The sequence below is a fragment of the Phodopus roborovskii genome, unplaced genomic scaffold, assembly GCF_943737965.1.
Source record: "Phodopus roborovskii unplaced genomic scaffold, PHOROB, whole genome shotgun sequence".
NCBI classification, from domain to species: domain Eukaryota; kingdom Metazoa; phylum Chordata; class Mammalia; order Rodentia; family Cricetidae; genus Phodopus; species Phodopus roborovskii.
In genome coordinates this window covers 23,001,828-23,027,843 of record NW_026126469.1, presented here as the reverse complement: position 1 = coordinate 23,027,843, position 26,016 = coordinate 23,001,828, and the positions used below count along the sequence as shown (strand labels likewise).

The 26,016-nt window shown below is 43.0% G+C and overlaps 1 protein-coding gene across 1 annotated transcript; it reads left to right on the top strand.

Moving 5' to 3' along the window:
* The first annotated feature begins 1,783 nt into the window (after positions 1–1,783).
* Poglut1 (protein O-glucosyltransferase 1) lies at positions 1,784–25,508 on the top strand. Its single transcript, XM_051191471.1, has 11 exons — positions 1,784–1,951; positions 2,576–2,666; positions 4,078–4,221; positions 6,664–6,799; positions 9,672–9,793; positions 14,090–14,149; positions 16,760–16,859; positions 19,047–19,105; positions 20,982–21,149; positions 22,635–22,691; positions 23,657–25,508. Exons 1-11 carry the CDS (start codon positions 1,867–1,869, stop codon positions 23,811–23,813), a joined length of 1,179 nt encoding a protein of 392 aa, XP_051047428.1. The 5' UTR covers positions 1,784–1,866; the 3' UTR covers positions 23,814–25,508.
* The last annotated feature ends 508 nt before the right edge of the window (positions 25,509–26,016 follow it).

Here is a 26,016-nt window from a genome sequence, read left to right as displayed (position 1 = left end):
AGTTATTGCTAGTGCCATAACTGCCTGCTTGGTGCCATGCTCCCTGCCATGACAGTCATAGACTCACCCTCTGAAACTGTAAGCCTCAATAAACTGTTCCTTCTATAAGTTACATTGGGCATGGTATTTTAGCACAGCAATAGAAAATTAACTAAGACCGGCAAGGACAATTACCCTCCCCCCCCCCCCAATTCAAATATCTTGGGAGAATTCAGGTACATTAGAGAGCTGAGACAGGGTTTCTCTATGTAGCCCCAGCTGTCCTAGAACTCACTACATAGACCAGGCTGGCCTTGAACCCACAGATCTGCCTGTCTCTGCCTCCTGAGTTCTGGGATTAAAGGTAGGTGTGTGTGTGTGTGTGTGTGTGTGTGTGTGTGTGTGTGAGACCACTTTATTCAAGGATACCTTTTTGCTACATGGCCAAGAGGAGGTTATACTACATGCAGGCTCAAACAAAAATAACCAAAAATAAACTTACTTTCCTTAGGAAGTTAAAACAGGGAACTTTTTTTCCCCCCTAATCATACTTGCCCAGGTTGCATTGGCCTTTTCTTTTTTGTCTTTTGTTTTTATTTTTTGAGACAGGGTTTCTCTGTGTACCAGTCCTGACTGGAGCTCACTTTGTAGACCAGGCTGGCCTTGAAGTCACTGAGAACCTCCTGCCTTGGCCTTTTATTTTTAAAAGAGATTTATTTTCATTAGCTTTAAACATATATGTCTGAGTGTGGGTATGTACACTTAAGTTCAGGTGTCCTCTGTGGCCAAAGGCCAGCGGCTAGATCCCCTTGAAACTGGGGAATTACACACAGTTGTGAATCATAGGACATTGGTATTGAAAATTCAACTCAGGTCCTCTGTAAAATGCAGTGTGTTCTTTGTTACTGGGCCATGTATTCCATATGTTCCTCTTATGATTGGTTGTTGTGAGTCTCCTGGTTTGTTATTTGTTTATAAAAGCACTAACCGGCCAGGAGTTGGTGGCATAGCCTTTAATCCCAGCACTCAGGAGGCAGATCTCTGAAAGTTCAAGGCCAGCCTGGTCTACAAAGCTATTTCCAGGACAGGCTGCAAAGCTATACAGAGAAATTCTGTCTTGAACCCCACCCCCACCCCCACCCGCAAAAAAAAAAAAAAAAAAAAAAAAAAAAAAAAGCAATAACCCATTTGACATTCAGTTTTGCATTTGACAAGTTCTGGTGGCATGTACCTTCAAACTTTGGAAGCTGACACAAGATCATGAGTTAGAGATCAGCTTTAGCTATATAGTAACACTCTATCAAGGGAAAAAAAGTTAATGATAATGATAAAATATATCTTAAAAAATGTTCAACTTGTTTATTGATATTCTGGATTGGTATGGTCTTTTGGAGCCTACTACAGGCCTCAGTACAAAATGAGGGCTTACTATAAATCTTGTTTACCACCGCTGAGATTTGTGTTATAATTGCTATAAATTCCTATTACAAAGTGACCTGTGCTAACCTATTTGCAACCCAGGTAGCCTAAAGGTACGCATCCATTTATATGTTAAATAAATAAATAAGTAGTTTGGTGTTCTGGGATGACCTAGCCTAGACTCTGTGTGTAACTGTAGCATGAAGCATACCACCTCCGACTTTCAGTTTGTCACAGAACGTTAGGAATGATCATTATTAGAGGTGCCATCCTGACTAGCTTCCAGGTACGTCATTTTGCAAGCCTGGCTCCCCCAGGGCGGGGGCGGGGGTTGGGGTGGCGGTGCAGGCGCTGAGCAGCCATCTTTGTGCCGGGCAGCTCCCACGTGCCGTGGCGTCCGCGGCCATCCTTGTACGGGGCGGCGCTTCCGCCAGCGTGCGGGTTGGAATCCGCAGTGGTCTGCGGGTGATGGAGCGGCGGGCGGGCTGTCGGCTTGGGCTGTGGATGCTGTTACTGCTCCTGATCCCGGTGCAGGGCCGCCAGAAGGAGTCAGGTGGGCTCCGGGCAGGGCCGAGCCTGCCGCTGCGGCTCGGGGTGCGCTCGGGTCTGGAGGCGCTCGCTCGGGCTCCCAGGCGCGCGGAGGATGCTGTGTGGCTGCAGCGGGAGCTGGGCGGCCGGCAGTGGGAGGGGGCGAGCAGAGGTGCCTGGGCCTCTGCTTCTAGCTCTGGACCCCCATCTGGACTGGTAGGGAGAGAGGGACATCCTGTTTTTCGCAGACGACTGTTCTATGCCTCCTTATGAGAGGGAGACTCCAAGCTGTTATGACAGAACTGATGAGGGAGGGTTATGCCCAAGACTCAGCATTGGTTTTCTCGATGGGGCTGTTTGATTAGGTGAGAACCCCTGTCGAAGTCCACTGTATTCACAGCCATTTAAGGCCGAACATTAAGCTTGTGACTTTTCCAATTTCTTAGATACCTGATGGCCCAGGTAGAGGAGCAGACTTGACTCAAGCCCCAACAAGTTACACAAAGAACCCTTCTTGACATTTCGTTTCCACTACTGGGAAAGGAAGGGAATTTCTGCAAGTGTTGGTCTTCTGTTGCTTCTGCCTGCTGTTTACAAATACCAATGCCAAGGGTATTTTGTTAATTCTCATTTCCTTCACTTTTTGAAGGCTCAAAATGGAAAGTATTTATTGACCAAATTAACAGGGCTTTGGAGAATTATGAACCATGTTCAAGTCGAAACTGCAGCTGCTATCGCGGGTGAGTTCCTTGATGTGTTTCACTGAGAGCTGGATTCTTGTCCTAGGGACCTGCCCAAACTCCCTTGAGAGATCTTGATGGCAGTTAGTTACCAGTGATCTAAGCATGCCTTGAGAGCAGCAGTATCTTAGGTGGCTCATCTACAGTATGAAAATGTCCTGGGAAGGGAGAGGACAATTCTCCACATGGTCTCTACACCTTATGGTATTTAGCAGATGTGCTTTTCTGTTTCGCATGGACAGATTATCAGGGCCCAGAGCCTACGTCTTCTTGTTGTCTGTGGTGCTGGCCGTCTGCAGGTGCACGTCTGTAAGTGCATGTTGAAGGCATGAGCATCTAATCAGTATTTCCTCTTGGCTTTTAATCTTTAAGGTATGCGCAGTTGGGTTTGGGTCTAGTATGGTAGAAAGATAAGTACATTAAAAGCAAGCTGGAGGAGTTCTAACCTACATCTCCCATTGACTGCCCCACATGGCCAGCCATGAAACTCCTCTGAAAGTTCATCAGATAAACAGGAGTCATAGTTCTTCATCTTCTTATCTGATTCCTCAAAAATTCCATGCTAATGATACTTACTGAAACTTATTTTGTGCTGAACTTGAAAAGAGATGTAAAGAGATGTAAAGTAATGCATTCATTTCCTGGTTGCTGCAGCTTATGCTGGGGAGCATGAACCTCACCTTTAAAATGTAGAAAAATAGGACTGTCTGTGAGATGGCAGGGGCTAAGGACATGGCTTTGGCATGAATAGTAAGGAAGAATACAGGTCATCTAAGGAAGGGGCAAGTCTGATGGAGGGAGGAAGAAGAAACATTTGCTTGTTCTTCTGTGACTTTGTTGTGTTTGACATTTTACTTTTGTGGTGCTGGAGGTCAAACCCAGGATCTTGCCCATGCTAAGCAATCACTCTTTAACTGAACTACATCCACAGCATGTTTGATTGTGTGTGTAACTGTGTGTGTGTGTGTGTGTGTGTGTGTGTGTGTATGCTTGGGTACATTTCTTTCAGGTGTCTCTGTGCCTTAGTCTGTTAAGACTGGGTCTCTTACTAAACTTGGCAGCCAGCAAGCTTCCAGTGATTGTCCTTTCTACCCTCCACAGGGCTGGGGTTATAGCTATGTACTCTGGCGCTGGGGATGTGAATTTAGGTCCTTGTGCAAGCACTCTTACCCACTAACCATCTTCCCCAGGTTCTGAGTTTGAGATATGTATGTATGTATGTATTTTTTTTTTTTTTTAACCCATGGTGCTTTTGTAGAAGAGTCGCTCATTCCTATCCACTACCTTTCCCCTGCTTAGTGGATTCTCTCAACACGCTTAGTATATTCTCTGAAGAAAATGCACTTGGGAATAGATGGAATGGCACCAGTCTCTTAGCCTGCTTTCCTCGATGACTTCCATTCTTTCACAGTGTCATAGAAGAGGACCTCACTCCTTTCCGAGGTGGTATTTCCAGGAAGATGATGGCAGAGGTGGTCAGACGGAAGCTAGGAACCCACTACCAGATCATTAAGAGGAGATTATTCCGGGAAGATGACTGCATGTTTCCCTCCAGGTAAGATGAAGACATATGGTCTAACGATACATATATAGGCTGACTTGATAGTACTCTTAGATGCCAATCTACCAAGTGAATCTTTCCTTATATTTCAGGAAGTATACATAACTCATAACTCACCTTGCCTGAGATTTTTTTTTTTTTTAATTACCAGCTATTTTGTGCTTTGGTTCTGTCTTTTTTTTTTTTTTTTTTTTTTTTTTTGGCCTGGTTCCACAAGCTATGAGGAACAGACTAATGAAACCTTGTAGGGTAATGTGGGCTACAAGAGGAAGTGAAGCAGAGGGATTTAATGAATGTATGTTGTGAGCCAGGTATTACTATGCAGGTGTGTGGCTGCATAGTAACAACTCATTGTATTGTTTGCTTCATTTAGTTTTCTATCAGTGAATATTTAAATTACTCCTTACAACACCCCTACAAAATTTGACTAACGTGAGCATTGCTATAATGAGCATTCTTAGGCATATACCTTTGAGCACACTGGCCATGGACATGTACATGTGTAGGCTAAATTCTTAGACTAGCTAGGCTAAATAATGTATTTTGTTTTTGTGTCCCATGATTTTAAAAGATATTTTAATTAGTTGATTTACTAATTCATTTGAGACAATGTTTCATTATGTAGCTCTGGTTGGCCTAGAATTTGCTACATATATCAGGCTGGCCTTGAACTCAGACTTCCACCTGTTTCTATCTCCATATTGTTAGGATTAAAGATGTGTGCCACCATGTCTGGCTCACACACTCTTAAGTAAAACTCTGTGATCAGACTTTTAGAATCTTTGTTGATCAAATTGTTAAATGTTGGTTTCATTGACGCTTCCTTATTACTAATACAGTTGACCACTGATTTTATTTATATTTATATTTATAAATGATATTTAATTGTTGTAATAACAAAGAAATACTATTTCTAAAAATAACAAGTAAGTAATATTTATTTGGTAGTTATCTCCTTGTATGTAAAACTGTTTTAGCCTGGCATGGTGGCTGAAATCTTGGGTCTTGGGAGGCAGAGGAAGGAAGATTGCCAAAAGTTTGAGGCCAGATGGTCTACATGGTAAGTTCCAGGCCAGCTATGTTACCAGAAAATTCTGATCATTCTGTCAGCTGCTAGCTAGATCTGTCAGATCCTAGAGTGGTGCAGGTTAGGACCTCAAAGGATAGGGCAAAAACAGGCCAATCATTTTCCCTTTCAGAAAAATAAAGAAATTCTCTGAGATGTCTCGAGTCTAGTCAGAAAGTCTTGTAGTCTTCATCATTGTGTCAATGCCATTCCTGTCTTGCAAAATTAATTTTGATAGTGGTCTGTATTTAGGTTGAAGGTATGGAAGGTTTTCCTTCATCAAGACCTATAATCATGGTAGAAAAATTATATCTGTGGTAGTTTGAATGTAATTGGCTCCCATAATCTCATAGGGAGTGGCACTATTAGGAGGTATGGCTTTGATGGAGGAAATGTGTCACTGTGGAGGTGAGCTTTGAGGTTTCCTATGCTTAGGAGACCACCTAGTGAGTCAGTCAACTTCCTGTTGCCTTCTGGTCAAGATGTAGCCAGCACCACATCTGCCTACCCACTGCCATGCTCCCTGTCATGATGATAAAGGACTGAACCTCTGAAAGTGTAAGCGAGTCACCCCACATAAATGTTTTCTTTATAAGAGTTGCCTTGGTCATGGTGTCTTCATAGCAATAGAAACTAAGACAGTATCTTAGTTAACTTTCTGCTGCTGTAACAAAACCTCTGAGACCTAAGTATAGAGGAAAGTTTTACCTTGGTGCGTGGTTTGAGAACTTTCAGTCTGTGGTTGGTTGACCCTCTTGCTTTTGGGTTTGTGGTTATATAGTGCAGTATGGAGGGTAGTACAAGGTAGAGGAATCTGCTTACCCTCTGTCAGTTGGGACTATGAGGAGACGGGATGGGGAGAGAGAATACAACAGCTCACAACCTCCTTGGAAGGCATGCCTTCTGTGATCCAAAACCATCTAACTGTTTACCATCACCTCCCAGTTAGTCACAGCTGAGGCCCAGACTGTCCAGATCCAGACTATAGAGGTGTCTTTGGGTGGAAAGGAAGGCCAAGGAACACAACTAGAAAAATAAGGTCTTCCAGTGTCTGTATTAAAATTTACATTCTTTTCTCTAATTAAACTATTCTTTGTCTTGGGAAGGAAGACCCAGTAATGATTAGAGAAGTGATATGAGTAGAAATGGTATTCTTTTCAAAGGTAGGATTATGAGAGCAACTTAGCTAAGAATGGAAACTGCCCCTTGTAAAAAGTGGCATAGTCCCTGTAGAAGCATCACTTCCAGGGGACTGTGCAGGGGACTGACAGCCAGGCACTGACTTGTTTCACTTTAATGTTAGGGTCCTTCCTTAGCTTATAGCCTGTAGGTACTGCTCTGATGACTTTGTGTTTTTGTCTGGTTGACAGGTGTAGTGGTGTGGAACACTTTATTTTGGAAGTGATTCGGCGCCTCCCGGACATGGAAATGGTAATCAATGTACGAGATTATCCTCAGGTTCCTAAGTGGATGGAGCCTACCATCCCTGTCTTCTCCTTCAGTAAGGTGAGCACAGGAACAGCCATATGGGGGTTGAGGGTGATCCTCTTATATGAGCAAAAGATCTCCTTTGGCAGTCTGATGGCTTTACGTGAGGATGAGGCTGGAGGTTCAGGAATGAACTTGTTCTGTCTTAATTCACAATCACTGAGCCATAAGATTGATGACATAGAATTGAAGATGCATATGTAGTGAAAGACTACCTAAGTCTAATGTCTAGGGCTAGGGAGAAGGGTGCCTTAGGAGCCTACAGTATTCAGAGGGCAGTCTAGGAAACTCATAGGCTCAGTTAGGGAGTACTTTCATTTGAGAAATATTTCTTGTATTCCTAAAATATATACACAGTAGCCATAGTGCTGAGTGCCATCTGCCCTATCTGTGCCTGTATCACATGTACCCATCGTAGCTGAAATCAAACACTGAGGGTGCTGGGTAACTCCACATGGTTTATGCCTAACAGTGCATTGTACAGATAGGCCTAGGGTAACCAAGAAGGTAAATGAGAGGGAGATTGGGTCCTATTAGGGAGGATAGAAGTAATTGGGTAACAGCTATGGACTTGGACAGTTTGGGACAGAAGAAGCTTGTCTGTACTCAGGCTCATGCAAATGGTGTTTTGGCACCCATACCTTCTAGAGAAGCCAGGTATGAAGCCATCTGAGTTAGGGTGGGGAGGCTAAAAGACAATGGACTAAAAGACAATGGATTAAGGATGGCCTGTAATCTTTGTGGAAAGGAACAGGTGCTCTGGTTTGTTTTCTTCAAAGCAGTGTTCTTTTTTTTTTGGTTTTTCCAGACAGGGTTTATAAGAGCTCTAGCTATCCTGGAACTAGCTCTGTAGACCAGGTGGTCTTGAACTCACAGAGATCCACTTGCCTCTGCCTCCCAAGTGCTGGGATGAAAGGTGTGCACCACCACTGCCCAGCCAAAGCAGTATTCTTAACTTTTTTCTTTCTTTTTCCCCTCCTTTCTTGTTTTTGTGTGGGGATAGTTGCACATGGATGTATGTGTGTGCACTCTGAGGCCAGAGGTCAACCATGGGTATCATTCCTCAGGAACCATCTACCTTGTTTTTGAGTCAGGATCTCACATTGGCCTGGAGCTTACTGGTTAGGCTACCTGGCAGGGAGTAAGCCCCAGAGGTCTACTGTGTGCCATTGTGCCCAGCTTTTTGTGATTCAAGACAAACACTTTACCTCTAAGCCATCTCTCAGCTGCCCCCGTTTTTTCTTTATCACAGAGTATTTACTCTAGTATTTACTCTCTAGACCTATTTCCTGTGCTGTAAGTAGTTTATGCTGATTTCTCAAAAATGTGTGGTCCCAATGTGACTGTTATTTACTGCCTTTGTTTTCATCATTACCTCCAATTTTTCGCAGTCACTGACTGCAATGTCCAGAGGGGAAATTGTAGTCAGTCAGCTTTGGTTATCTGTGAAGTTCGTATTGAATAGCTGCTTTGTTGACAACGCTTGATGAGTCACGTGGCATTTTCTAAGCGTGTGAGAGGAGTCAGCACCTCACTCATGTAGTTGCAATGAAGAAACTTGGATTGGAGGCTGTGTAAGTGGCCACATAATAGAGATATTATGAGGAGGGAGCAGATGGTTTCATACTTTTTAATTGTGAGCCAGACTCAGCTTTAAGGAGGTGGGAATGGAAGGAACACTGCATTTGAGGCCAGCCTGGTCTATGGAGCAAGTTCCAGGCCAACCAGAGTTGTACATCAAGGTCCTATCTCAAAACAGTAGCAGCAGCAGCAGCAGACAACCCTTCCCACCAAGATGTGTGTGATTAGACTGCTTGCATTCTCCTGTTCTGTCCTGGTCCTTCTGATCATTGAACAGCCAGGGATTTATGGAACAGCCACCATGAGTTCAACAGGGACACCCACAGTGCACTGTCCTTTTAAACTGTTGTGAGTGATTTTGTGTTGAAAATAAACCCGCAGGTAGAGTTAGGGATCTGATTTCCCCCATTACCAGGGGATTGAGGCGTACATTGGAACACTCACTTATGGTGGCAAAGAGGAAGAGTCAGAATTCAGACTACTGTGATCCGGGCTATTTCCTGATTCTTACTCACAAAACACCCCCTGGGAAATAACTCAGAACTGGAAAAGCTGGGAAACACCAGGATGTAACAGCAGTTGAGTTTTGACAGAACTGATTATTCATAAATAGTAGTATTATCCCTCCTCCCTCAAAAAAAAAAAAAAAACCCTCCAGAATTTTGAGGAACTGAAAAACTTGACCTTTGTGGGATTCAGAGGGTCTACTTTTTTTGAGACAGGGTTTAAAAAAAAAAAAAAAAATTGTGTAACCCTGGCTGTCTTAGAACTCACTCTAGACCAGCCTGTGCTTAAACCCACAGAGATCTGCCTCCCAAGTGCTCTGATTAAAGGTATGCACCACCCCAACACTATTACTTTTTTGTTGTTTCCAGACAGGGTTTCTCTGTGTAGCTTTGGAGCCTGTCCTGGAACTCGTTTTGTAGACCAGGCTGGCCTTGAACTCACAGAGATCTGCTTGCCTTTCTTCGCCTCCCAAGTGCTGGTGGTGTGCACCACCCCAATCCAGCAGATGTGTTGCTTTTACCACTGGTAATTCTTGCCTTTTAGTGTCTGCAGTCTAGGCATAAGGTAATTTGTGTGTGTGTGTGTTGCTTGGTATTGTACTCAGAGCCTCATTTGTGCTAGGTAAGTGCTCTTCATGGAGCTGTATTCCCAAACAATATCTAGGACCTAGACCTTGCAAACAAATACAGTATTTCTCTGGCACCAAGAAGGCCTTTGTCTCAACTCTATATAATGAATGCAGCCGGCTGCTTCTCATTCTCTTTCAAAACTTATTCAGATTGCTTTTCTGTTTCTGTTAAAGACATCGGAGTACCATGATATCATGTATCCTGCATGGACATTTTGGGAAGGGGGCCCTGCTGTGTGGCCACTTTATCCTACAGGTCTCGGACGGTGGGACCTATTCAGAGAAGATCTGCTAAGGTAGGCCCTTTGGAAAGGTTTCACTTTTCCCTCTCTGTGAGTTTTTTTAAAGTAAGCCGCAGAATATAGTCAAGAATTTAAGATTACCGCCTGAGCTGGGCAGATGGCTCAGTGGGTAAGAGTGCTAGCTGTGCAATGAGGATATGAGCCTGGATATAGAGTAGCCACATAAAATTCAGGCACGGTTGTATGTACCTGTAACCCCCTGTGTTCTTGGGGGAAGAGGCAGGTGCATCCTGGGAGCTCACTGGCCAGCTAGCCTAGCAAAAATGGTGAGAGACCTGTCAGTGAATGACCTGTCTTAAGGGAATAAAGACCGACTTCTGATGTCTTCTTCCAGCCCCAATATACACTCACTCTGGTGACTGCGCACGTGCACATACACACGCAACATAAAAGTCAGGAGACTGTTACATACTGTTACATAGCATAAGCAGTTTTGTGTGTGTATAATATTTGTGTCGGGTCTAAGGACAGAGCTCAGTTGGTAGAGCAGTTGCCTAGCAGGAGTGAAGCCCAGTGTTTGATCCCCAGCACTGCATAAACTAGTTATGGTGGCTCATGCCTGTAATCCCAGCACTGGGGAGGTGGAGATGGGAAGATCACAAGCTCTGGGCTAACTTCAACTATGTGGTGAGTTTGAGGACAGCCTGAAGATCATAAGACCCAGTCCTAAAATTTAAAAGTTACTGACAGAAAGGGCAGAAGACTCCATCCTAAATTGTCAGCACTGCCTCCAAGGGAAGGGCTCTAAGAGTCTTTAAGATTTTTTAAGATCATTTTTAATTTTATTCATTTGTTTCCCTACATGCTTGCATAGTACCACATGCACGCCTAGAGTCCCCTAGTGAGAAGAGGGCATCAGAGCTCTGGAAATAGAGTTAGAGACAGTGAGCTGCCTGTGCACTGGGAACTAACCCAGATCCTCTACAAAAACACCAAGTGCTCTTGACCACTGAGCCATCTCTCCATCACTGTTTTCTTTAAAATGTTCATATTTTAAATATTTCTTAAGAGAGATTTTTTTTTTTTTTTTGGACACCGAAGCTCCCTCAGTACACCATCCTAGCCTGGAACTTATTATGTAGTACCTAGGCCAGCCTCAAACCCAAGTAATCCTCCTGGATGTGTCTCTCAAGTGCTGGGATTACAGGCTTGAACCACCACACTCCACCATGCATCATTATCATAATAAGAAAGTAAATTAAGTAACTTTATTGTAAGGAAGGGTGATAATTTGTTGAAAATCTCACTTTGTATCCCAGGCTGTCCTTGAACATGTAGCCTAGGCTGGGTTTAAAACCCTGATCACCCTGATTATTGGGGTTTGCTGTTTCAAATACCAGCATTATAGGTAGATGCTGCTCTGCCTGGCTTTTAAAATTTCCTTGGAATGTCCTTGATAATTGGTGCTAATGGTGGGTTGTAGTGGCTGCTTAGGAATTTCAAGGACAAGTATATTCCAGATCCTTCCTGAGACATGCCTTGGCCTGCTGATTCCATTCTCCATACTTCCCAGGGTCTGGTCATCTGTACTCTCTAAACCAGCTGTGTTTTACATTCCTGACTTATACAGTATTGGTGTTACTGGGATGATTCCCTGCACATACAGTCTTGCTATGTAGCCCAGACTCATCTTTAATTTGCCATTTTCCTCCTGAGTGCTGGGATTACAGGCCTGTGCCACCATCCCTGGCTTATTGGTGCTTGCTGAAGGATCTTCTGGAAACAGTCTTTAGAGGTCTTCTCTAGGATGGAAGAGAAGCAGTAATCTAATTCATCTTTGCCCCCAGAATCTGTTACCTCTACAAGTGTGGCTGGAGATTCAAAAAAACAGAAGTTCTTTTTTTTTTTTTAATTTTATTTATTATGTATACAGTTATCTGCATTTTTTTGCTTGCACATCAGAAGAGGGCATCAGGTCTCATTATAGGTGGTTGTGAGCCACCATGTGAGTGCTGGGATTTGAACTCAGGTCCTCTGGAAGAACAGCCACTGCTCTTAACTTCTGAGCCATCTCTCTAGCCCCTAAAACAGAAGTTCTATGTAGATGTGGTCTGCCTAATGTTACATCAAGCAAGCTTGCCCAGGCTTTGTAATACTGATATTTGGGTTGGGTAATTTTTTGTGGTAAGATGTCCTGTTCCTTCTAGGATACTTAACATCTCTTGCCTCTGCCCACTAAATGCCAGTAGCAGTTCCTCAGAAATATTTCCAGATATTTCCCATGGATAGGTAAGGGAACAGAATCAGTGCCAGTAAGGGCTACAGATGTGGCTTAATGATAGGACACTTGTCTAGCATGTACAAGGTACTGGCCTGAGTATCTAGCACTATGAAAAGGGGGAAAGACCAAGCTAATGAATAGAAAGCAGGTTTTGTTTTTTGTTTGTGTGTGTGTGTGTAAGAGAGAGTAAGAGAGAGAGAGAGAGAGAGAAAGAGATGAAAGGAGGGAGAGAGAGACTTATAGCCTAGATTGACCTCAAATTCCCCCTGCAGTTGAGGATGACCCTGAACTATTCATCTTTCTGCTTTTTCAAGAACTGCCCTTGCACATGTGTGCCACCATTGTGGAAAGGAAATCCTTTTTACAATTCTTATGTTTAAATTATGTGTGTAAGTGTGTTTTGGGGTGGGAGGCTATGCATGCAAATGCAGTGTCCTCAGAGGCCAGAGGAGGGCGTTGGGTCTCTGGAGCTGGAGTTACAGACAGTTGTGAGCAGAGATGTGGGTGTGGGTGCTGGGTGCTGAACTCAGTACCCTGCAAGAGCATTGTATACTCTTAACCCGTTGAGCCCTCTCTCCAGTCCTAAAAATATCTTCCCTGGAGTTTTCCACAGTTGCTCTGGGCAGGGAGATTCTAGGTGCTTTTGGAATGCTTTATGCTTTACCACAGAATCTGAAATAATGAATGTGTCATTCCCCACTAAATACAGAAGGACAAAACCCTCCAATCAGTGAGTGGTGTTTTTGCTTCAGCGGAATAAGAAATGGTCTGGCCATGGGCTGGAAAGTCAGGTAAAAGTCACAAATGATGTCTGAAGTCATAGCGCTCAGGAAGCAGAGGCAGGGGGCTCACTGTAATCATTAAGGATAGTCTGAGCTGGGGCTGCAGAGATGGCTCAGTGGTTAAGAGCACTAGCTGCTCTTCTGAAGACCAGGCTTCAATACCCAGCACCTACATGACAACTAACAACTGTCTGTAACTCCACACAGACATACATGCAGGCAAACACTGCACATTTAAAAAAACAAAAACAAACAAACAAACAAACAAAAAAAACTCTAGGCCAGCAAGGGCTACATAGTGAGAGCCTGTGTCAAAACAAAACAAAAAGACAGTACTAGCTGGGTCTGGTGCAATCCCAGTACTTACAAGGCTGAAGCAGGAAGATGGCAAGTTCAAGACCAGCCTGGGCTGCTGTGCTACATAGGAAGTCCCAGCCTAGGACACACAGTGTGATCCTGTCTCCAAATGAAAGGAAAGGAGATGTTTCTCTGTTGGTAGACTTCTCTAGCATGCACAGAGACCTGGGTGTATTTCTCAGCACTGGCGAAAACCAGGCGCTGGTGGCACTCATCTGCATCCTAGCACTTGGGAGGCAGAGTAAGAAGGCTCAAGAGTATGAGAACGGCCTGGGCTACATGTGACTCTTCCTTAAAAAGGAAGGAAAATAAAGGGCTAAAGGACGGGCCCCATTAGCTGAGGGCGGAGGTTGGAGGGCCTTAGAAACACCAAGCATTGATCTCAGATGAGAAGCATGCCGCTATATATCTGAAGTCTACCTAAACCTCAAAAGTTCCAGTCCTATGTTCTTCTGTATTTGTAGTACAAGCCCACTGTCCCTTATCTACTCCAGTTCAGCCTTCCCCATTCACAGAGGTCATATATCTGGTGATCCCTGATTTATTTCCAAAACATGAAGCCCAGAAGTAAATTCTCTTTCACTCGGTTCCTTTGCATTTCTTGTCACATGCTAATTTTATTAATAGCCTTCTACTCAGAGAGGAAACACTGTGCAAGCTAAATGTTCCTGTGTGTGTCATTTGTACCCTGTACACTTTTGTTTCAGTAAGTTAATGTTAGTGGGTTTGTGAATTTGTAGTTGTTCCTGGAAAGTTCCTTCAGAACATTGAAACACTAATAGAACAGTTTGTGGTTTCACTCATGACTTGTTTTAGTAGACTTAAACAGGTTTACTTAAAGGTACAAAGTTCTGAACTAACCTTCAGAAATGTTTAAAACATAGTACAGGAAAAAGCCCCAAAACTAATCAAAAAATCTGAATTTTTCAGGTCAGCAGCACAATGGCCATGGGAAAAGAAAAATTCTACAGCATATTTCCGAGGATCAAGGTGATTCTATTTTCTGACCTGTAATAACGACGTTCTTCTAAGCAGTGGGCAAAATCATGCAATCTTGAGGCTATAATGTATCTTGTTGCTCAAAGGAAAAGCTCAGATAACTAAGAAATGAATGTAGAATGGTGGCCAGGCACAGTGGCACACGTCTGTAATCCTGCACTCATAAGGCAGAGGCAGGACTGCTACAAGCCCCAGGCCTGTCTCATCTTTAGTATTGGGTTCCAGACCAGGTTAAATTCTAGGCCAGCCTGATTCTCAGAGTGGTTTCTAGGTTGTCGTGATCTGATGGGGGTTTCAGGCCAACTGGGACTATTCGGTGAGACTAGTCTCAAAGCAACCACGTCACACCACTAACAAAATGTGTACTGGCAGGATCTTAAACTATAGAAGAATTCAGTTGTGCCTGTTACTTTTTGTCAATTTGACCCAAGCTAGAGTCACGTGGGAGGAGGGAATTTTAATTGAGGAAATACCTCCATCAGATTGAGGGTTTTCTTGATTGGTGGTGATTGATGTGGGAGGGCCGGTCCTATGGTGGGTTGTGCCTCCCCTGGAAAGTATATGTGGTCCTAGAAAGTATAAGAAAAGTAGCTGAACTTAACCCTGGCTGGAAACAAGCCAGTGGCTTTCTTCTGTGGTTCCTGCTTTTGCAAGGGTTCCTCCCCGATTCCCGCAAAGATCAACTGTGATCGGATATGTAAGCCCATCAGACCCTTTCCTCCCCAAGTTGCTTTTGGTCATGGTATTATCACCCCAATAGTAAGCAAACTAGGACATCAACTTTTTTTTAAATTGCTCACAATTAAACTAGAATTCGAAGAAGTCAGTCCCCAGACAATTACTCAGGAGATGTTTGTAGAGTGCCTGCCATCTGTGGGGCAGAGTGGGTGATCCTCCTCTTGTGTACAGTTTCCTAGCAGTAGCTGCTCACTGTGCCTCAGTCTGGCATGGCTACCCCAGCAGGGATCATCACCAGGGCTCCTGACTGCCTTGTCCTCAGACCATGTGGCTGCTAAACAGTGCTTAAGGGCATGGACTGAGGCCAGGGAATGGAGAGGGTAGAAAGATGGAAACTGCTGGCTGTGTTCTGCTGAGGACAGTACCTGACAGTAGACACTGTCAGTATCTGTGGACTGGGTAAATAGGCCATAAAAGGAGGAGAGTTTGTAGTTTTTATGGTGCTGTGCTGTCTGTCAGAGATTGTATCACCCATTCTCTACTCACCTCCTGGCTTGGAAAGTGGACTTCAGAATACAGCTGGGCCCTACTACCCCTCACTTGCTGTTTCACAAATTAATTATCTAAATCTCACTTTTTTTCTTTTTTGAGTCAGGGTCTTGCTATATAGCCTAGGCTAGCCTTGAACGTGAGACCTGCTTGCTTTCGAAGTAGCTAGCTAGGATTATGAGCCTGTAATCACTGTGGTCTTATCCTTTTTTGTTTGTGTATATTTTGAGACAGGCTCTCACTTTGTAGCCCTGACTAGCCTGAAGTTCTTTAAATGGTTCAGACTGAGCTTGAATTCTCAGAGATCCTCTTTGGCCTCCTGAACACTGTGTGTGTGTGCGTGTGTGTGTGCGTGTGTGTGCGCGCGCTCGCGCTACTATGCCCAGCTTGGTTTTTAAATTTATATATTATACTGGTTATCAAATTTAAATATGTATTCTTGGTTGACAACCAAAAATAGCTATCACAAGGCACAACAAAGACTATGTAGCTATTTTGGTGAATGGTGATTATGTAGCCACACAGCTGTGAAAAGCAATGATGATAGGTATTGGATGAACTTTTCAAAAAGGAAAACCATTCCCTGAAATATTGCCTTAGGGTTACTATTACTGTGATGAAACACCATGACCAAAAGAAATTCATGGTGGAAAGGGTTTATTTCAATTGCAGTTCCATATAATGGCTTGTCATTAAAAGCTGTGAGGGTGGGAACTCACATAGGGCAGGAACCTGGAGGCAGGGGCTGATGCAGAGGCCATGGAGGAGTGCTGCTTACTGGCTTGCTCAGCCTGCTTACTTATGGACCCCAGGACCCCAGCCCAGGGATGGCACCACCCACAATGGGCTGGGCCCTCCCCTGTTGATCACTAATTAAGAAAATGCCTTACAGCCAGATCTTAAGGAGGCATTTTCTCAATCAAGGTTCCCTCCTCTCTGATGAGTAGCTTTCTACAAGTTGACATAAAACTAACCAGTACAGTTATACTCTTAGAGGCCAGATGCAGACCAGACATGGTGGCACATACTTATAATCCCAGCACCTGAGAGATTACCTATCAGGAATTCAAGGCCACATTTGGCTATGCACTGAGTTGGAGGGTAGCCTGGGCTAGATGAGATTCTGTTTCAAAACAGCAAAACTGGATGTAAGTAAAGAAAGACTCACTACTTCCCATCTTTGATGGGTAAAATGGGATAGCCTGAACCACCAAAATGCTGCATTATCCTAGATACTCTTCCTTTACTGTACCAGACCCAGTGAACTCTCCTAGTGCCAACAGCCACTACACTGGCCAGTACCGTTCACCTTTTAGAGATTGGGAACGTTATAGTGTAGGCCACACAGATTCATGTTCTGTATTTTCTTTGTAGGACAAGCCCAGAAAGAGATCCTCTCATTCTTCTGTCCCGGAAAGATCCCAAACTCGTTGATGCAGAGTACACCAAAAACCAGGCCTGGAAATCTATGAAAGTAATCAGCAACCATCTGAATAGAACCACGGCAGTGATGATCTATGAACAGTAGAATTTGAGATTAGGTCTCCTGAGTGGTGAGATGAAGATATGCACCCATGTTAGCGTACATGTAAACTGCTGTTTCCCAGACTTCACTCACGCTACTATGCTGTGTGTCAGTGAAGAGTTGAAGGTGTGAGCTTCTCCTAGGAAATGTGGGTCTACCCAGATCATTACTGCCTGTCCTGCTGGAACAGGGTGAAAGTAGCAGGTGGCTTTCACAACATGGCTGTTTCCCAGTTACTCATGGGCACCAAAATTTCATGTGAAATTTGAATTTCATATCTTTTCTTTCTTTTTTTCTTTTTTTTTCCCGTTTGTTTTTGCTTTTGAATCAGGGGGTTCCTACTTAGCTCTTGCTATTCTGGAACTCACTGTAGACCAGGCTGGCCTTGAACTCCTAGAGATCAGCTTGCCTCTCTCTGTCTTCCAAATGCTGGGATTGAAGTCCTGTGCCACTACACCTGCACTTCATGTAATTTTTACATATCAAAAATATTTTCTCCCCTTTTTCCCCCGGTCACTTGAAAATGTGACAATATCTAGTAATGAGTTCTATATACCACATGGTGGGTTGGATTTGGTCTGTGGGCTATAGTTCAGCAATCCCTAGTTTAAATGAATGGTTCTCAATGGCTGTAGAGTATAACCCAAGAGCTTAAATGGTGAGCCAAGCGACTAAATTTTGGGGGCCAGATCCTTAAAATATGACAAGTGTGACTTTTAGCTTTGAGATCCATCTATCCTGACTGTGACTTCTTGCCTTAAGAATTTAAAGTCTGAATTTCCTCATTTGCAATTTCAACACAGCATATGAGAAAAAAGCTTTAAGCTTCATGGAGAAAAACCCAGAGTTTATCTGAAATGGATACATTGTTTGCATAGGTTTTATTTGTATATTTTTGTTGTTGCCATAGTGGGGATTGAACACTTGCCTCAATGCTAGACTAACACTCTACTGGGAACTACACCATTAGCCTGTTTTGTTTTTGATTTACAATTATGTTATGTGTAAGAGTGTTTGCCTTTATATATGTATGTTCACATGTATGTATGCCTGGTACCTACAGAGGCTGGTAGAGGGTGCTGGAGTCATGGACAGTTGTAAACTGTCATGAGGATGCTTGGAATTGAACCCAGGTTCTCTGCAAGAGCAGCAAGTACTCTTTTAACTGCTGAGCCATCTCTCCAGCCTCATCCTTAGCCTATCTTATACAGTTTTAGTTAAACAGGAACAAATGAGTTTAAGAAACAAATATGCACAGGAATTCAAGGACATATACAGTTAGTGGCTTTGAGCCCAACCTGGGCTATCAAATCCTACAGCAAAAACAGAAATATGAAAGAATGCATCCATTTAGCACACAGGTTGTTAGCGTCTCCTGTGGCGGGGCCAGCAGTGAAGCAGGTAGGAAAGAGAAGCCAGAGGTGCACAGAAGCTGCAGATGACTGTTGCCAGTAGCTTGGCGCTAGATCTTTATTATTGTTAGTATTAATTTTCTTCAAGAACATTGAGAAACCTGGATTTTTATGATTGATTTTGAGGTAGGGTCTTCAGTAGCCTGGCTTTAGGCTGGCTGGCCTTAAGCTTTTAATGTAACTGAGGCTGACTTTGAACTCCTGATCCTGCTGCCCCTACCTTCACTTCAACAGTAAAATCCCCCATTGGGATTACAGGCATGATATGGGTTGGTAAGTCAGGCCAGAGATCTGGGCTTTTGTGAAAAATGTCATGCCACCTAGTGAAATGTTAGCAATGGCCTGTTGTTGAGCCTCATACGTCTCTGTGAGTTAGTTACAACCACAGCCCCGTAAACTAGCACTTGTGACCTTCTGTGTGTGTGGAGTTCACACTGAGTGACCTCTCAGTTCAAAGGAAGGTAGCCTGACTTCAGGTGAGTGCAGGCTCCAAAACTAAGCACACCTGAGTCAAACTATTGCTGCCGTTGAGATCACATGACACTGAGCAAGTTCCAACTTGAAACTTTGGGTTCCTCTGTGGTTCAGTGAAGATGATAATGCCTCCTGGGTGTATTTCTCTCATCATGATGCTTAAGTAAGATTATGTTGGTGAAATGTTGGTGAAATGCGCCTGCCCATTAAGTGCTATTGCTAGTGGTGATGACTTCCTTTTCACCTGCAGGATACCTTGGGAAAGCCAGCTGCCAAGGATGTTCATCTGATAGATCACTGCAAATACAAGTAAGACTTCCAGTTCCTTATGGCTATATTGCTTTCCAAATATTTCATATTGGAGACTTCTGTCTGAAGTATCATGTTAATTTGACTGGCTTTCACTGAGGCCTGTAGTGCAGTGACCTGAGCCCTATGAGGACTATGGGGAAGAATGAGACATGGTTCCTTAATTAAAGTGGCAGGATCACCTCTCTCCGCAACAACCTCCCAAAGTTAGATTACATATTTGTCACAGTAATATTACAATAAGGAGCTCCAGATACAACTGGGTATTGGAGCATGTGCTTGCGAAGCACAACAGAGGCCTAATTCATCCCCATCATTGTAAGAGACAAACATGATAATGAAATCTCTGGACTAAGAATGAGCTAAACAGGTTAACTGAGGTTTGGAGGAAGGGATGGGACTAGGGAGTAAGGGCAATGGTTAACCTGGTGGAAGCTGTAGGCTAAGTGCTCCTGTTACAGACAGCTACATATATGAGAAATGCTGAGAAGAAAACAGCGTTTTCTTAGAGAGCTTTTTCCGGGGAGCATCTCTTCGGGGGTTGATTAGCTCAGACTTGTCTTCCTGTATCTAGGAAGAGGGCCTGTCTTTGATCTGATGGACTGCATGAGGGGAAACAAAAAGATTTGGGAACCTGACTTACTATATATATAAAAGTCAGTATCTAGCTGGGGATGAACTTGAACTGCGTTCCTCCAGTCTCTACCCCTCAAAGGCTGTGTTCCACCATACCCATTGTGGAGTTTTTTTTACTCTTTTCAAAATATATTTTTACACTGATTTATTTTGTGTGGGTGCATGTGGACCACTGCATACATGTGGAGGTGGTATTACAACTCAGTAGGGTCTGTTCTCTCCTTCCCCCTCCAGGCTCTAGAAGATTAATGCAGGATCTCAAGTTTAGTGGAAGCACCTGCTAAGCCATCTCTACAGCCCAGTTTCATTACTTTTGGTTTTTAATGTAAATCATTATTATTTTAAACCTATATTATATTATATTCAGACAAAACAAAAACAACTTATTATTTCTTTCTCAGCCTATTTTCTACCTAGCACATAGCTTTTGGCCCCATATAACTCTGGAGAAATTATTTCTTTTGTTTACCTGACATTCCTGGAGCAAGAACCTGCAGCTCCTTCTGAGGAAAAGCAAGGAATTTATGGAAACTCCACAGACACATACTGATGTGTTTTTGAAGACTTGAGAATAGGGTTTGGTGGCTCAGTACCTACAGTCTCAGCACTTGGGAGGATGAGGCAGGTGGATTTCTATGAATCTAAGGCCAGCTCAAGGTAAAGTGTGAGATGATAGTTAGGGTTTCTATTACTGTAATAAAATACCATGACCAAAAAGCACTCGGGAGAATGGCTTTGTTTCCATTTCCAGCCTGTAGTCCATCATCCAGGGAATTCAGGGCAGAAACCCGGAGCCAGCTACTGAAGCAGAGGCCATGGAGGAGTGCTGCTTTAATGGCTTGTTCCCCATGGCCTTCTCAGTCTGCTTCTGTATGACCCACGACAACCTGCCCAGGGATGGCATCACCCCCAGTGGGCTGGGCTTCCCCAAGTCCATCATTAATCAAGGACACTCCCCTACAGACTAGCCTATAGGTAAACTGATAGAGGAATTTTCTCAATAGAGCCCTTCCCAAGGAACCCTAGTTGGTGTCAGGTTGACAACTAGTGTACTATGTCTTGAAAAAATAAAAAAGGAAAAATGACAGCAGGGAAGGAGGGATATCAAAAGCATAGGCAGGAATGGGGCCGGGGTTTGGGGGAGTAGGAGGATGGGATGGGGGAGCAGGGGGTATGGGGGAAAGGTCCTGTTTGTGGCAGCAGCTGTAGAAAATGAAATATGCTTTCTTTTCTTTCTCAGGTATCTGTTTAATTTTCGAGGTGTAGCTGCAAGTTTCCGGTTCAAACATCTCTTCCTGTGTGGTTCACTGGTCTTCCATGTTGGTGATGAGTGGGTGGAATTCTTCTACCCACAGTTAAAGCCATGGGTTCACTACATCCCGGTCAAAACAGACCTCTCCAATGTCCAGTAAGCACTAAGTCCCAACTTAAAGTTTCATATGACCATGTTCTCCTAAGTCTGGCCTCTTAAGGCGTTTTTCTCAGGATCATTTCATTTTCAATGGAAGCCTTTCCTCTGTACACATTGTGTACTATTGTGTATTATCTAGGTAAGTTGAAAAAGGGATTTAATTTGAAGTACTTTAATTTACAGTGCTGTTTCTAACACAATGTGCATATGAAGGAAAGGCATCTTTCAGCAACTGAAGATAGATTTGGCCTTGTTCTGTTGTTATTTAGTGAAGCCCTGGCAGAGAGTCTTTCATGATGGGAGGAGATAGGAAGAGATGTGTAGAAGGGCCAGAACCAGTCCCCTCCTCTGGTTGGAACAAGAATATGGAGACAAGGTGGAAATTAAAATTGTGTGTGTGTGTGTGTGTGTGTGTTGTGGAGAAACACTTGTGAGAGAGCATATGCACATGCCAGTGCATATATGTGGTGGTCAGAGAACAACTTCCGGGAGTTTGACCTTGCTCTCCACCTTGCTGAGGTAGGGTCTCTTGTTTCTATAGCTGTGCTGCACCCTTCAGGCTTGCTGACCCTCAGGCTCCCTGGTGATTTCCCTGTGCCCACCTCCTGCTGAGATAACAAGATCTCCACCACACCCTGCTTTTCACATGAATTTCCAGGGTAGACTTGGCTTGTTGCACTGTTGCTGCCACCTGCTGAGCCATTTTTCTGGCCCCAGAAATTATTTTTATACTTGGATTTTTATTATTATTGTTGTACATTTTTGTTTTTTCAAAAGTATATCCCAAATACATATACTAGAACATACTATAATAGATGATAGTGACAGGTAACAATCTGACTTGAACTTGTAGTTTTTTTTCAGCTTTTGTCTTTTTTGAGACATGGTTTTATGTAACTCGGGCTGTCTTCAAACTTGTTATTTAGTTGAGGTAGCCTTGAACCCCTGACCCTCTTGTTTCTACAGAGCTCCCATGTGCTGTGATCATCAGCCCCACCACTCCTACATTTGTATATAGAGGCTTTTTCTTTGCTGTTATCTTTATATTTTCAATTACCCTAATATTTTTGCTTTAAAGAAAATATCTACAACCTACATATCTACAGAGTTATCTATCTGTTGTCTTTTTTACTTGATGTTAATGAATGTGATCTATATTTTAAAAGCTCATGATTTATGTGTGTACACGTGCGCGCACATGTGTATGGTGCATGTGCGTTTGTTTGTGTGTGTATAAAGACCAGATGTCAACTTAGGTGTTGCTGGAACCTTGTGCTTTCTTATTAGAATTGGCTGACTGGCTGGCTAGCAAGCACCAGGGATCCATAGGTGCTAGCTTGGGAATTAAAAGCACAAGCCATCATACCAAGCTTTTTATGTGGGTATTGGTGTCAAACAGGGGTTCCTGTGCTTGCATGGCAAATACATTAGCAGCTGAACATCCCCCCAGCTTCTACAGTGTCATGGTTTTTGTCATTTTAGGGAACTGTTGCAGTTTGTAAAAGCAAATGATGACATTGCTCAGGAAATTGCTAAAAGGTAAGCCCTGTTCATTTGTCCTTTCTTGCCTCATCTGTTGTAAAGTTTTCTAAATTTAGTTACATGATAATGTTCATACCTCAGCTTCATTACAAAGGTAATCCAGGGTTAAAGCTGTGCTGGAGGCAGGTACACACATCCACAAATGCCCCATGCTTTATACAAATAGATTGAAGATTTACTCAAATTGTATGTATATTTGTGTCTGTATGCAGGTATATGCATGTCAGTGCTGGTCCCTAGGAGGTTAGAGGCATAGGACCCCCCCTAGCACTGGACATGAGCTGGCCCTTTGCATAAGCAGTACACTCTTAACCACTGAACCCTCTCTCCAGGCCCTAGATTTCATTCTTTGAGGAACTAAGACAAATGTTTTTAACTGGGATGGTGACTCACACCTGGAATTGCAGCAATGGAGAGACTGAGTCAGAATTGCTTTGAGTTCCAGGATGGCTTGGGCTATGAAGTGAATTCTAGGCTAGCCTGATGTAAAGAGTGAGAAATCTCAAAACTCCAAACCACACCGAGACAAAATAATAACAACAAACAAGTGTTTAAAATGCATATTGGCTTTTTATGTTTGGTTTTTTGTTTTGTGGGGTCTTTTCTTTTTTCTTTTCTTTTCTTTTTTTGATTTTTGAGACAGGGTTTCTCTAGCTGTCCTAGAACTCACTTTGTAGACCAGGATGGCCTGGAACTATCCAAGTGCCTTCCAAGTGCTGTGATTAAAAGGCATCCACTACCATCACCTGGCAATACTACTTGTTTTGAGAATCAAATATTAAGTGCTATTGCTAAATATATGCATATGGATATGACAGTTACAGGGTTGGTTGTGAGGTACAGGTGAGTTAAATCAAATAAAATACTCAGAATGAGGCTCATTATAAAGTCATCTAAGCATATGTGGGCTTGTTATTATTAAAGCCTATGATATAAAATACTCTTGTTAATCTCGTCTCTAGGGGAAGCCAGTTCATCATAAACCATTTGCAGATGAATGACATCACCTGTTACTGGGAGAGCCTCTTGACTGAATACTCCAAATTCCTGTCCTATAATGTAACAAGAAGGAAAGATTATGATCAGATCATTCCCAGACTTTGGAAAACTGAACTGTAGTAGTCATCAGAGGACTGCAATCCTGGCAATGGATCTGAGATGCTCTGTGTTGAAATACCATGAGCATGACACCTATACTTTTAACACTTTTGCCAAGCCAAACATCCTGTTTTCCTTATCATGTTGTATCCTGAAGGACTCTTGAGAAAGATCTAAAATGTATGTGACAAACACCTGTTTGAAATCATGAAATAGGGATTTGGATCTACATCCTAACTTTCATTTTCTTATGATAAATCACAGCTTGTGCCTCAGGTCATCTACATGTATCATCACTGTGAAATTGACTGGGTCCATGTGAAGATGCCCGTTGTTCTTTTATTTGGAGCAGACCACCCATTGTTTGGTACAATTCATACCTGCAACTCTGAAGTTATTCTAGGCTTGATGTCTGATGCTTACCTTTAATGTAGAAATCCTATGGGGTTTGTGAAAGTCCTGCAGTGACCATGCTCTGAAGAGTCTAAGGAAGCAGTGGCTATGCCATGCAGCCTTGGTGGAGTTCTCTTTGTAGAAGCATAAATTCTTTGGCACTCAGGAGCTTCCTATAATGCCTCAATTTTGCAGTTGGATTTCAAATGCCCGTTTTGTGCCTTCATTCCCTTTTTATTCTCTCTCCAAAGGAGAGAGAGAGAGAAATTTCTTAATACATTTAGGAAGCAGTCTTATTAAAAAACAAACAAACAAAAAACAATGTTCCTGTAATAATAGCACGTCTGAAGTAGAGGCAGGAGGATGAGTTCATGGCCACCCTCAGCTTCACAAGAGTTCAAGGACAGCCTGACTACATGAGGTCCTGTCTCATAAACTGTAACTCATCTTTTGCACACCTCTGATTTTGCCTTCTTAAATTAGTAATAGCAGGACCATCTCAGTTTACAGAGACCATGATCTTTGTATGTGAACACATCATAAAGTGGCAATTTATAGAGCATTTAGCTTTCATTTTTTACTCCCATATGAGATATTTTAGTATAAATCATTATTGGAGTACTTCCTTATTCCCCTTCTGAAAAAGATATACGGACAGTTTATTTCAAGTTGCAGCTCCAACCTCACCTCTCTGAACCTCATTCTTAGCAGTTAAGGACTATAGTAACAATCTGCTCATGCCTGTATTATGTGCTATCATCACACTGCACTGTAGTTACGTGGCTGTTTCTTTCCTTGTTCTGTAAGCTTATTGATGGTGAGAATGATGTTTCACTGCTCTTGATGTCTCCATTATCCAGCACAGTGCCTCACATAGAATAGTTACTGAAGAACTGTTGGGAGGATGGGCGAGTGGGGAGATGGATGAATACACCCACTAGGCTTAACTAAATTCTATTTTTAAATTGCTCAGTTACTGGCTGCAGAGGGGATGAGATGCATTGTAAGAATTGGATTGATACAGAACCTCACTTTCCCTCTCAAGTAGCAAGGGATATTTTTGTTTTAAAAACAACGAAAGTTAGATTTTGTATTTATCTGTGTACCTCAGTGTAGACGATATGAGAATAATGTGTAATACTATGTAAAGTGTATGCTTTTGAAAATAGTTCATATGCTCACACTTTTGAAGATTTCGTTATCATTCATACCAGCTCAATCCCAAACTTACCATTTGCTCCTCAAGATAAGTCATTCTCTCTACTGTGGCAACAGTTACTATTGTTTTCAATATAACCAAATATATGTTTTCTAAGAGTTGTACTTGGTGAACCTGGAAATCTGCTGATCCAAGAGAAACTGTCAAGGGAAAAATCTATTGGGTCTGAAGAGCAGGTTCACCCACACAGGCTGAGGAACAAGTGATGGTTTCAAGGGATGAGTGAAATCCTTCACTAGTGGTTACTGTTTGCAAGCCCAGGTCCTGAGGGTGAAGGAGCCCCATGTGTTAGTGTGTTTTGATTACTGCCCATGACAACCTTGTGACTGACAGTATTGCTTTGAGAACGTTCAGAATAATTGGAGAACAGGGAAGCAGACTGCTTTGCTGGGGTACAAGAAAGTAGGCACAAGATAGCTTGGGAAGTATGGGAAGCTGACTGAGTAAGAGAGTTGGGGAGAGATGAGATAGGGAGATACGGGTGAGCCTTAGTCAAGGTCATAGGTACCAAAGGCAACTTTACAAATGAATCTTTGGGGCTTGGATATAGCTGAGTGGTAGAGCACTTATCTGTCATAGGTTCAATTCCCAGTACCACCTAAAACAACAGAA

What these genes read in the sequence shown, in the direction of transcription:
- Poglut1 (XM_051191471.1), top strand. Translation starts at nt 1,867, where the DNA reads ATGGAGCGGCGGGCGGGCTGTCGGCTTGGGCTGTGGATGCTGTTACTG. An exon ending in TTCAGAGAAGATCTGCTAAG is followed by an intron (nt 9,794 to 14,089) that starts GTAGGCCCTTTG and finishes TGAATTTTTCAG; the next exon opens with GTCAGCAGCACAATGGCCAT. An exon ending in GCATATTTCCGAGGATCAAG is followed by an intron (nt 14,150 to 16,759) that starts GTGATTCTATTT and finishes TTTTCTTTGTAG; the next exon opens with GACAAGCCCAGAAAGAGATC.